The sequence below is a fragment of the Taudactylus pleione genome, unplaced genomic scaffold, assembly GCF_031769625.1.
Source record: "Taudactylus pleione unplaced genomic scaffold, aTauple2 ptg000201l, whole genome shotgun sequence".
NCBI lineage: Eukaryota > Metazoa > Chordata > Amphibia > Anura > Myobatrachidae > Taudactylus > Taudactylus pleione.
In genome coordinates, this window is record NW_028284603.1 from 40429077 (window position 1) to 40441809 (window position 12733).

The 12733-nt window shown below is 37.7% G+C and overlaps 1 protein-coding gene across 1 annotated transcript in view; it reads right to left on the reverse strand.

Annotated features, from left to right (window-relative positions):
• Nucleotides 1–4586, reverse strand: part of LOC148518321 (uncharacterized) — a 94874-nt gene extending 90288 nt beyond the window's left edge. The window contains exons 1-2 of the mRNA XM_088477570.1: nt 4536–4586; nt 3133–3192 (exon numbers count right to left, since the gene is read on the reverse strand). Of these exons, the coding sequence (XP_088333696.1) occupies nt 3133–3192; nt 4536–4538 (63 nt within the window). The 5' untranslated portion in view covers nt 4539–4586. The remainder of the gene's footprint in view (nt 1–3132; nt 3193–4535) is intronic.
• Between the last annotated feature and the right edge of the window lie 8147 nt (nt 4587–12733).

Below are 12733 nucleotides of genomic sequence, written 5' to 3' on the forward strand. Positions count from 1 at the left end.
TTGATTTGTTTGCTGCTAAATCGAATGGGTATGGGATTTCTTAAATACATAAATGATATATGATTGCATACCTTCCTATTTCTCATACTAGGTGTGATCACACTAGTTTCTTTGGTTTAAACATGATAACCATATGATGTGTTTTTGTGCAATGATTTTTTCATTTATTCAATTAAAAGTTACATTTTAATATATTTGACACAGTGTGCCTCAAACAAAGGAGTTACTTTTCTCTTTTTTCCTTTGTTGATTGATTTGTCAGGGGAAGAAGTGGTCAGCTGAGAGAATAATAAACAGTATTAGCTGCTATTTGCTTTATATGCACAATCTATTTTATCAGCGTCAGCTGTTAATTGTTCTATATGCATGGTCTATTTCAGACAAAAGAACAGCTATTTTGCTGTGAGATGCATTTATATAATTGGTAAAAAATTTCATCTTGACTAATTTAACTTTGTTAGCAAAACCATTTATTGATAAGATGGTATATTGGCCCTCATTCAGAGCCACTCGCAAAAAGCGAGCGCTCGCTCTGAATGAGGGCGGCCGCTTTTTTTTAAAGCCGGCCTCCTGACCGCTCGTTAAGCGGGGCTTGCGACAAGACCCTTGTGGTGGGGTCTCGTCTGCCGCAAGCCCCAGTGAGCTTTTGGCTCTAATAGAGCCGGAAGCTCACTACTGACATCACTCGTGATGTCAGTAGGGCCGCCCCCAAACGGCAGGCATACCTTCGGGAACACCTCCGTTTGGCCAGCCACCTCCCCTACCCGCCTATAAAACGGGGCGAGCTGTCGATCAACATCGACAGCCGCCCTGTTTATAGCGAGCCCAGAAGCGAGAGAGTTTCTCTCTCGCTCCAGGGCCTGCGCACGTGGTGCGTGCACAGTTCACCACCATTGACCCGCTTGCGAGCGCATAGCGCTTGCGAGCGGGTCTGAATGAGGGCCATTGTGTTTTCTGTCCAAAAAGACAGGAGAATTTATATTTATGTTGTTAGAACTATATTTTCTGACAATCATTGGTGCCGATGGCTTATCTCATAAGAATCTGGTATGATTTATTTATGACTGTGATGTACCTGATACAATTTAAGTGGATATCTTTGAGCTGAAATAAGGAGAGATATATACAATTTTCCAGCCATCTGTCAGTCATTGTACTTAGATAATTAATAATTATGAATATATGTATTACTAATTTCAATTATGTCTCAATATGTTACACTGACCATCATTGCTGAATACACTTTGGGTGGATGCACAAGTGTCAAACTCCACCTAATACTTTTCTGACCATATCAGTGTATAAATGCCACATGGACATATCAATGTATAAACGTCAGCTGAATATAGTGATTCACATATGTGGTGTTTTTTTCTATTTGTGTGTGTTTATTGTTCATTGTCAGTAACCATACAAATTAATTTTTAAGAATACTTCAATTAAGAGTAAAATTTTATGTTCTAAAATTATGAAAATGTATGATACCTGTGATAAAAAGTTCTTTCTTACTAGCTGTTTTTTTGTAAGTGTGCCCCCTAATAGAGTCCTCTTTCCTTTTTCTCTTGGATATTTCTAGATCATTGAATTTATGACTCTGGGGTGCACCACTGGTAGACTAGGATTCTACCCATTATCTGAGGTTTCTACAGAGGCATTTTCCTAGTTTATACAGTATTGATACTTAGTTTACAATCACTACCAGTCTATAAAAAAACAGTAAACATTAATCAATTCTCTATTTCTATAGACTAATATTCTTATACTAACATCTGTGCAACCTGTGCGGCTAGGGCCCCCCTCTTTTTCACGTATGGAAGGTATGACCAGGCTATCCATAAAATAATGAACTGTAAATTAGGTTCTATTAAGCATGAGCGACTCTACAAGTGCTGTATCTATTGGCTGCAGATGGGTACACTCTGGCCAAACTGAAAATACTTAGAGGAAGACATTTAAAGGCCCTAATGAGGAGCCATTAGGATGGTCTAACGTAGGGAACCATCAGCTGAAAGGACTAGGTTGACCTCCTCAAACATAATAATTATTCTTAGCGGATATTAAGTTAAAAGTTTTGTGATCCATAAAACAATATGTGTACTTTTAGTTAAACACAGAGCAAGGTAAAGATTCTAAAGTAGCTTTTATCCTTCCCTTGTAGGCAATGTATACAGAAAGCAGACACCTAACTACGGTAATATGTAAATGCAATGGGGTTCTTAATCCTGGTTGCAGAATATCCACTCTTGTGCAACCTGCCTGTTCACACACTAATGCCAATTTCCCCTGTACTTCCCATTCACATACCTTACAATTTCACACGTGACAACCCCTTAGAAACTAATGCTAAGGTCCAATAGACGAATCAGAATACTCACCATATTGATAAAGGGCAGAGAAATTACCATTATATAGATTTCATTTACAGGAGGTCATAATATGTTCATGTCATGTGTATGTCAAATATTTATATGATTTACAATAAAAAGAACATTGAGGGTTGCAAAGTATATTAGGGATTATACATTAAAATATTGACCGATAATATTAGTGCAGAAACCAAGAACAAAGCTATAGCTTGGATGTAGTTTATATCTCAGCTGTCGGGATGTCGTGCTCAGAATGCCGGTGCCAGAATCCCAACACCAGTCAGAATCCCGATGGTAAGTATTGGGGCTAGGGGGAGGGTTAGGCACTAGAGGGAGGGTTAGGGATAGGGTGCGGGGGGCGGAGGGTTAGGGTTAGGCTGTGGGAGGAAGGGTTAGGGGTAGGGTTAGGATACTTACTGACAGGTGTCGGTATCCTAGCCCGGTTGGGTTACCAGCGTCAGAATTCTCACCGCCGGGATCAGGAGCCCTGGCATCCCGTACCCAAACCGATATAACTAAATGCCTGATTGGCCGATGAATGCTATTATAAAGCTTCATACATTCAATGGAGTATATGAAGGTCATCTATGTGTTCGCTGATGAAGCTGGTGATCACTGGCAAAATTTTGAGAATTATGTGGACAGCTCTGATAGATGAATTTCAAAAACTGATGCACATTATACAGGTGTAACAGGTGCTAAGAGAAACCTGCAATCCAGGTTATTTGCATTCATTAAAGACCATTTCAAATAATGAGTGACATACCTGAATATAGGCGGAAGCACCTGATGCCAGCAGTAGCAATCCGAGGCACTGTACTGGCACCTGCCACAAGAACTCACCATTATTCAGTCTTATATTTCTCAACAAATTTAAGTGATTAGTGAAATATATCAAAAGTCTCTATAAACCTTAGTGTTTACCAAAATTCTATATAGATCACTTTAAATAATGATACTTTTATCATGATATATATCAACTATGAAATGTTACTGGCATTAACATCAACAGCCCATACAATTTTGAATTGCAAAATAATTTGAAATGTGGAAAATAGGGTTATAAGTATTGTATCTTATATTTAGCTTTAAGGTATATATTATAAAATACAAGATATGAGTCCTGGTCATACAGGGTATTATTTATCCACATTTAAGGTGTTTATGCAAAGTTTAACATTTATATACACTAAAGTCAGCTAAAGTATATCCGTCTATGGAAGCCATTTGGGAAGCTTCCGTTGATTGCCTTGGCTGCGGCCTTTAGATGGTGTGGCGCCAGCCATTTCTGCTTTGACCCTATACATTATAAAATATACTGTATGTTAGAAACAGTAAACACGCTTAGGATAGATAAAATTTTAGCATGGACAGGAATGATGGATGAGTTCATTTATTACAGAATTACCCTGCAATCTACCATACTTTACATTCATTTTGGCCAGAAATACTGTAGCAGTTGGACACCTTGATAAATGCAGCCCACCACAGAGAAAGAGCATTGAAAACTGGTGACTGAATTACAGAATGTACTGTTTTTTAGTTAGCCAATTTAAATAACATTTAAAGCTATTATTGATTGATACAATAATGAATAATGTTAATTCCAATAAAAATGAAGTTGTGTACACGTGATTATTCCAGTACATAATAGACGGACTCCATGATCAAGTACTTGCTCAATATTACCAGTTGTTTTATTATACTGACAACTTTGTTTCTAAAATAGGGGTTCTCAGGGGAAAAAAATGAGGACCGCAAGAGCCATGCAGCCCAATCTAGGAGCCGGCCCAAGCTTTAAAGAAACCCAAAAAATAGTTGCACCGTAAGATGATTACAAATTATCCAAAAAGTTAAGTAACAATAATACATTTTTAGGCCTGATCTAAGATTTTGCAGTGATGTTTTTGTCAATAATGGAGGAAATTCAGAGGATGAATATAAGGAAAGGAATAATGCTGGAAAATGCACGCTTATACTTGGCAACAAAATCAACAATTGGATGATAAAAATACAATCAGAATGTTACTCTAATTCATTGATGTGATTATTATATTTATAAAGCATTGCCAAAGCGTTGAGCTTTTTTAGATCTCATGAAATAAGCTTATCCTAATGCAAGGTGTAGAATGAATTCATCTTAGAGGAGACAGACAACAGTAAACTCACCATGACTAAATAGCAGAACCAGTGTTTGCACTGGGGTGACACACACTTGTGGCTGAGCTGTTGTTGTGTTAAAAGACTATTAGTCGTGGTCTAAAGGTCATATGTGACGCAACATCCTCTGGTCACACATCAATTTAAACTGAAAGATTCCAAGTGCCATCTGGTGGATTACCAGGGATTGTTATCGTGAATAAATAAGCAGGGTTAAAAACAGCCATACTTGTTTGTCTGTGTTCATTGAAGTGCAAGAATGACATATATTAAAAGTTTATTTCCCATACTATCTAATAGGACAATATGCTGACAATATGATCTGAGACTAATTTATCATTTCAATTAAGATATAATAAATAATAATAATACAAATATAAATATGAAAATCAAGTTGAAGTCTTTTCGGAAAGATTCCGTAAGAGAAAATATCCGGAAGAAACAATACAAAAAGCAATTGTTAGAGCGAATAACTTGGAAAGAAACACATTATTGCAATACAAATCAAAGGCACCTAGTGATAATAAAATAGTTTTTGTGACCCAATTCAATAATAAAGAAAAAGAGATTAAAAGAATTATTAATAAACATTGGGATATACTTAAAACCGATACTATGTTGAATGGAATCCTGCCTGAGAAACCGACCATAGCCTTTAGAAAGGCAAGAAACATCAAAAACCAATTGGCACCTAGCACTTTAAAATCAATAGAAACTACAAATAAACAATGGATCCAGAAAATGTTTTTTTAAATGCAACAGTTGTAACATATGTAAATTTGTTGATACTAAGAATAACCAATTTTTTTATTTTAACGACACAGTATTATACAAAATCGACTGTTTAATGAATTGCACCACTGCATGGGAGGTTTATGTTTTAGAATGCCCATGCCACCTTAAATATGTGGGAAAAACCAACGGGAACCTGATATTGCATATACAAGGGCATGTTAGAGGCATTAAAAACAGAGTTGATAATTACTCTGTACCTAAGCATTTCTCCAAATATCATAATGCGGATCCATCAGGGCTAAGACTTAAAGCCATTGAATTTGTACAACTAGGTGATAAGGGTGGTGATAGGGAGAAGAAACTAACACAAAAAGAAATGTATTGGATATTTACTCTCAACACCATGGCACCATATGGGATGAAAGAGAGTTATGAGATTACACCATTCTAATAAATTATTGACCTCCCTATCTCTTCTGGTCTAGTATGAGATTATCTGAATATATCAAATACTATGTATTGTTTATATATATTTTGTATATGAATACATATGTATGTAGATGGTTTTTATTAATAAGATTATATTTATTTATTCATTTAGTTATTGGATGTGTGTACTAAGTTGATCAATTATTGTCCATATTGTAAACTGTGACTTATTTTAGAGGTATCTACTTATGAATGGAGTTATTAATATATTTTTAATATTTTTAATATCCCAATCTCTCTCAGGAATTTTAGATCAATGTATTTTAATAAGATCAGAATTTTTTAAGGTGTATAAAATTGTGTATATTTATGCTTATCATGCATATAACCTTGTTTTAGAATGATGAGATGTCTGTCAATATAATTATAGTATTGTGTACCTAAGCCTATATACATACCAATGATAATGACATCTTTATGAGTGGAAACTCTGACAAAATGGCATCCGCAAGTCTATTGATATAAACTATGCCAAAATGGCTGCGGCTGTTTGTCCTCTAGTGGTGAGAGGAAACACCAGTTATCAGATCAGCACATCGCGATCGCACACCGGATAGAGAGGAGAACATCCTCCCAGCTAAGTAACACGTCAGAGCCTTCCAACCAACGTTCACAAGGTAAGATCTGAGTGTTCCCGCGCATGCACGGTAATGGTCAAAATGGTGCCCGCGATCAGAAATCCGGCTCTAGCCCAATATGGGCATGCATAATTAATGGGTTAGGTATATAAAGCAGTAAGGTATCCCAATGGGTGTTATCCTCCTGATGAAGTCCTACCAAAGTGGTGTAGGAGACAAAAAGGCGTTGAGGCATTCTACACATTTTTTTGTGTGTGTGTCTATTATATGTTCCAATAAATTATCTCTGAAAATACACTATGAGAGTGTTTCTTCTCCCCTTTACACACTAATGATTATGGAGTAAGAATTGGACTGTCCAAAGTCCAAGAGGGAGATACAGAGATCTTGAGGATTATATATTACGTGCTTTCATCCTAGCATATTACGGTACGCATTCTGAGTGTTCATGGTGCGTGAACAAATTGATAAACATATTACACTATGAGGTGCTTGTTTTTCACCTTTTGTTTTGCATGATTATTGGGAACCGTACAACAAAGGTCCATTTGGAAAGACATGGGCTGCCACTGTTGATATCGAGACCATAGTGGATGAAATATTGAACAGTATATTTTTCTAAATTATTGAACAGAACGTTTGAAGGGACCAGGGGTATTTTGGATAATGGAATATTCCATATTTTGGAATATTTGCATATCAGAATTAAATATCTTGGGAATGGGATCCGAATATACACACAGAATGCATTTATATGTTATATATACCTTATACACTCAGCCTTCAGATAATTTTATTCAATATTTTCAAGAATTTTGTGGCTCAAGCAAAGTTTGTGTACAGAAAAGAAATTCATTTATATTTCATATACACCTTATACACACAGCCTGAAGGTGATTTTATACAATATTTTCAATAATTTGTGCCTTAGACAAAGTTTGTGTACATTGAACCATCGAAAATCAAAGGTTTCATTATCTCAGTCATGCCAAAATAATTCCGTATTTGGGAATATTCCGTATTTGGAATATTAGGATATGGGAGACTCCACCTGTATATATGTATATATATATATATATATATATATATATATATATATATATATAGTTGGGTGTGGCCCACAGCCAGCCCCTGTATAGATGTGTCCCTCTGTATCTAGGAGTTGAGTACATTTAACTGCAATGTAATGGTGTGCTGGGCATATATGCTAGTGTAGGGACCTACAGAAAAATATATATACAACTCAATTTCACTTCTCAAGTGCTGTTGTTTGGGATCTTTTTGTATCACACATATAGTTATTATGCTTAATTTATTCTGATATATTTTTATGTTGACTTTCCTTCACTATGATGGTTTCCTTTTTTAGTTTTTTTTATATTATACAGGGTTATTACAAAAGAAATAGACAGTTTTAACAATTTATAAAATAATGACTATTTACCATACCGACACTCACCATATACCGTTTTGCAGAGAAAAGAAAGTTTATTACAGCAACTTACAGATGTGCAATGTGTGTACCTCAAGACACATGGCAGCTATCAACACGGCAGTCGAATTCTTGCCAAACACAACGTGATTTTGTCCTGGTCACTTAGACTCTGCAGTAACTGCAGTTTGTAGGGAGTAATTTGCAGCAGCTTCTGCATTACTTTCCAAACAGTCGGTTATGACACTTTTGACTCCAGACTCGTTGTGGATTTGATTTGATAAATGGCATGAACACGTTCCAGATGTTCATCAGATAAATGTGGTTGCCCAGGACTTATACCATAATTTCTTGTGCCAATTGTAGATGGATTGTATAGTTGGTGGTGATTTCCCGAATCACATTCATAAAAGTCATTGAACAACTGTAACGGAACTAGTTTTACAGAATTCAAGCATACAAAACACCTTCTCCACCATCTTACCTGACTGGTCACGTGACACACTTCCGACGTCACCATGGCCTTCCGTAGTTTAAACCTCCACAGTTTTTCTATCAAACTGTATGGTGCATGTCGTTATATTAAAAAGTTATTTTATAAAATGTTAAAACTATTTCTATTTCTTTTGTAATAACCCTGTATTTATTTGTTCTTATTTTGTTCATGGGAAATTATATATAAGCTTCTGTATTGAAGACAAACATATTTTTTATTTCCTTGAAGACAATGTGATGAAATATAAATTTAAAATATATATATTTTTTTTAATGAACTTTCACGCATTATGCAATAGAAACGTATAGGGGGACGGGGGTGATTGACTAAAGGTATAAATTTACTCAGCTTAGCGAATCCATCTTCACTTTCAAAGACTAATTAAATTAGAATAAGAATTGACTGTCAATTTTTAAACTTCTGTGCTACCTGATTGGTTGTTGGAAGAAAATTCAGATAATTCGTCAGGATGGGATAAAACTTACAACTTTATTTAATCAATCTCATAATGAATGAGCAGCGATTATAGTGAGTGTCTGTCACTTCATCTGAATTTACGGTGAAAAAGTGAAAGTTCTTAAATAAGTTGCCTCTGTCTGGTCTATAGCGCCAAGCATACAGTGTAGGTAACAGAATTATGATTAAATACATTGACCTCTAAACATAAGGTTTCAGGTCCATTGTCCTGCACAATTCCCTTACTAGCCTATTTCTAATTGCAGTATATAATGTAACAAACGTATCTAGGACTATAGCCCTGCTCCAAGCAGCTATTAACAGACAGATACACTTATAGTTCATAGAGACAGCAACCATTTCCAACCAGAAATAGCATCAAATGTCGTTTTATTTTCACTCCTAAATTGTTACATTCTTATGGAAATCTTCCTCCAATGCCTGAATATAAATCATTTTGTAAAACAAAACCCAATGTATACTTTATTCAATATTTACCGTGAAGGTGATTTTAATGAATGTTTATGGCAATGACATCCTAAAGAACACAAATGTAAATCCTATGCCTTTAGAGGTGTTTCAAAAATGTAAAGCAGTTAGTGATGTGTAGCCAATATGATAGGTGACCTCTACATGAATCTGAAACAAATGAATGTTTTAAATGTACATATATATATATTATATATACACACACGCGCATCCATGCATACATACTGTACATATATACATATCCTTCTGAAGCAAGCCTTACACTTGACACTATCCTGTACAAAAGTAAGAACTGAAACTTTAAAGTAAATGACAAGATCCCAGCTAATACTACCACAGTTATAAAAAAAACAGGGGTCTAAGTAACAGGGGGAGGGGGCAAGGCCGGTGTTTGGTGTTTCCTTACCAGATAATGATAAGTACTGTTAACACAAGAAAACTGTTATATTGACATACTGTATATAAAAAGATAAAATACGAGTTGAATGAAATAAGAAAGAAAAATATGGTTTGTGTCTTGATTTTCTGTGTGTTTCTAAGCACTGCCAACTGAGTTACCACACCTCCTATTTCCAAAAATATATTTTGTTTGTTTTTATATTTTGCTGCATTTGTGCTGTTCCCCAGTATGCGGTCGTCATTAATGAATGCCATGAAATAAATAAATCTATGTGTTTTGGCAATCAGTGATTTAAAAGTGTCTCTATGTAAAGCTGTTGAGTTCTTTACACAGATATCATTATGGCATAAATAAGGTCCTAAAACTCCCACATAAAATCCCTAATGAGGTCTGCAAGAAGACTAAGACAATATGCAGAAGATAATCGGAAGCCATTATGTTCATACATACAGTATAGTGACTCATGCATTTAACTGTACTGCACATTTTAACTTTCCATTCAATTTAAGTGCATGTTAAACACTCTTCCCTTCATGATTTTCCAACAGCTATAAAGAAGGTTTTGTAGAAAATTGCAGACAGCTATTAAATACTATTTCTGTCTCCTATTATTCAGAGTATTATAAACCCTCTATCAGGAGGCTTACACAAAACAGCATAAGTGTGTAATAATATAGTGTACATTACAAAACTAAAACATGTTCACTCCAATCATTGTTTGCTAACAAGATACATCCTTTGTGGCAATGTCCTTACATTTTGCTGACCCATGCCCACGCATTGTTGCTATTTGTACCTATAAAATTCCAGGTATAAGAATTCTGGACCTCATTCAGAGCCGGTCGCACAGAGCGTGCGGTCCGTCTGAATCAGGGGAGGACATCTTGAATTTTCAAGACGTCCTCCTTTGCGGTGGTAAGGCTGTGGGTTAACACCCACAGCCTTACGACCGCCTAAGGTGATGGTCGCGATGGTCAAGACCATCGCGACCATCGGGGCTTACGACGAGACCCTAGGGTAGGGTCTCCCTTGTCGTAAGCCCCGGAGAGCTTTCGGCTCTGTCTGAGCCGGAAGCTCTCCACTGACATCACTAGTGATGTCAGTGGGGCCGCCCCCAAACGGTAGGCGTTCCCAAGGGAACGCCCCCGTTTGGGCTGCCACCCCCCCGGTCCGCCTTCCAAACGGTGTGAGCTGTCAATCAACATCGACAGCTCGCCCCCTTTGGATCGAGACCCGCTACGTCCGGCGCTGTCGGTCATAGCGGGTCTCACGCATGCGCACGACGGTGCCGGCGCCGTCGTGCGAATGCTCTGTGGGGGGCCATCGACCCGGTCCGAGCGCATCGGCGCTAACGACTGGGTCTGAATGACCCCCTCTGTCCCAGGAAATCGATATCCCTGGACAAATCCCATTTTTTTAATGCTGGACAACCGGATCCCTCTTTATCAGCAACATTGATGCAATTCTTATAATTTATTCTCACTTTCTATGCTTTATACTTTGATGTTCATTGGAGAGAAGTACTTAAAGCTGCTATACCCCCTAAAGTGGAAACATTTGTGTTCACCACATTAAAATGGCTGCGGAAGGGTTGTGTACAGTAAGTGGAAGGGCCAATATGAACAATGTTCGTGATTGCAGATTCTAACCCCTACAACATATCCTACAACCTAGTGGTAGGGAAGATAACCATAGAAACCTGCTAATGTAGAAGACCTCTTGGCTCTTAGAATTGTACAGAGCTATCATACATAAGCGTATGTTAGATTGCACCCAACCAAACTAACACTTGCTTTGATTGTCTAAGTGCAGCTGTATATAAGGTAATATTAGTAAATGAACCCTATATAAAAATACTCATAGCTCATTGAGACAGTTGTCTTCATTTGTCTCATCATAGTCAGGTAACTAAACTGCTGCTGGGCAGATCAAAACAAATGTTGCAATGAAATATATGTATTAAAAAGGTGGGGTAAATAGCTGATATGTTTATTACGGTATACAGTCAGGTCGTCTACAGTGGAAAGCTACAATGTTCAATGGCATAATGTCACCATGGTCAAAATGTCAACATCTGAATGGTCGACACTGACATGAGGTCGACAGGATCCAGGGGCAGAACTATGGGAGACAATGGAGGCACCTGCCGCCGGGAGCTAACACTACAGGGGCACCTCCTCCGTTGCCCACAATATATTCACCCCACTTAGGGCTGTAACTATGTACCCGGAGTGTATCATCACGGCCGCCAATACATGGCACCCCTTCCCTGCACCTGAGAAACCATCATACACTAGTAGAGAGCTCCATGTCAGACCAGTGCTGCTGCCTTCGTCTATCTATAGCCTGTTCCTACTCATTGGTGTCGATGCGCCTCAGAAGTTTCTTATGTCAGTGTGACACGTCCGGCACCTCCCCTCACCCACAACTCCCCGTTGCACTCCTCCCTGGCGGCAGTCCTAGCCTCAGACCCGTGCAGCAGTCCCGGCGCACGCCCTCACCCATAACTTCCCATCCTACTCCATACATCTATCTACATGCGCTACAAGTCGTGTTACACATAACATGTGATCACAGAGTGACTCGGTAGCGCCGAGCAGCTTTTCGTGCCAATATTTCCCTTCAAATGCATCTTATTTGCACAGCAATGTGAACAGTATAAACAAGCAGCTTCTGCTGATTAAAATGATATGCAGCATGCCTATATTCTGTGTTCATCAACATGAAAAATGCTACTGTACATTACAATGACAGCGGCTGTGACAGAGGGGGGCACCAAATTATAACTTGCCTCTGAGCATCTGGGATGAAGTTATGCCACTGACAGGATCATTAGGTCAACAAATAACCGGCACAGTCAAAATGTCGACAATGAAAAATAAATATGACAAAGTCAAAATGTCGACAGATGTAATGTAGGCAGAATGTCACCAGTCATAATATCTTCGCCCTAATATACCAAACCCTTTATTACTAATGGAATAATTCGTTTTTCAAATAGTTCTACTATCTCTTAGCACATATCATTGTGAGCAATATTACCTGGACTCTAACACTAGATAAAGGGCACAGGATCATTCATCAATGGAACTGAAGTGGTGCTTCTGTTTTATTGATAACCAAGGTTTCCGC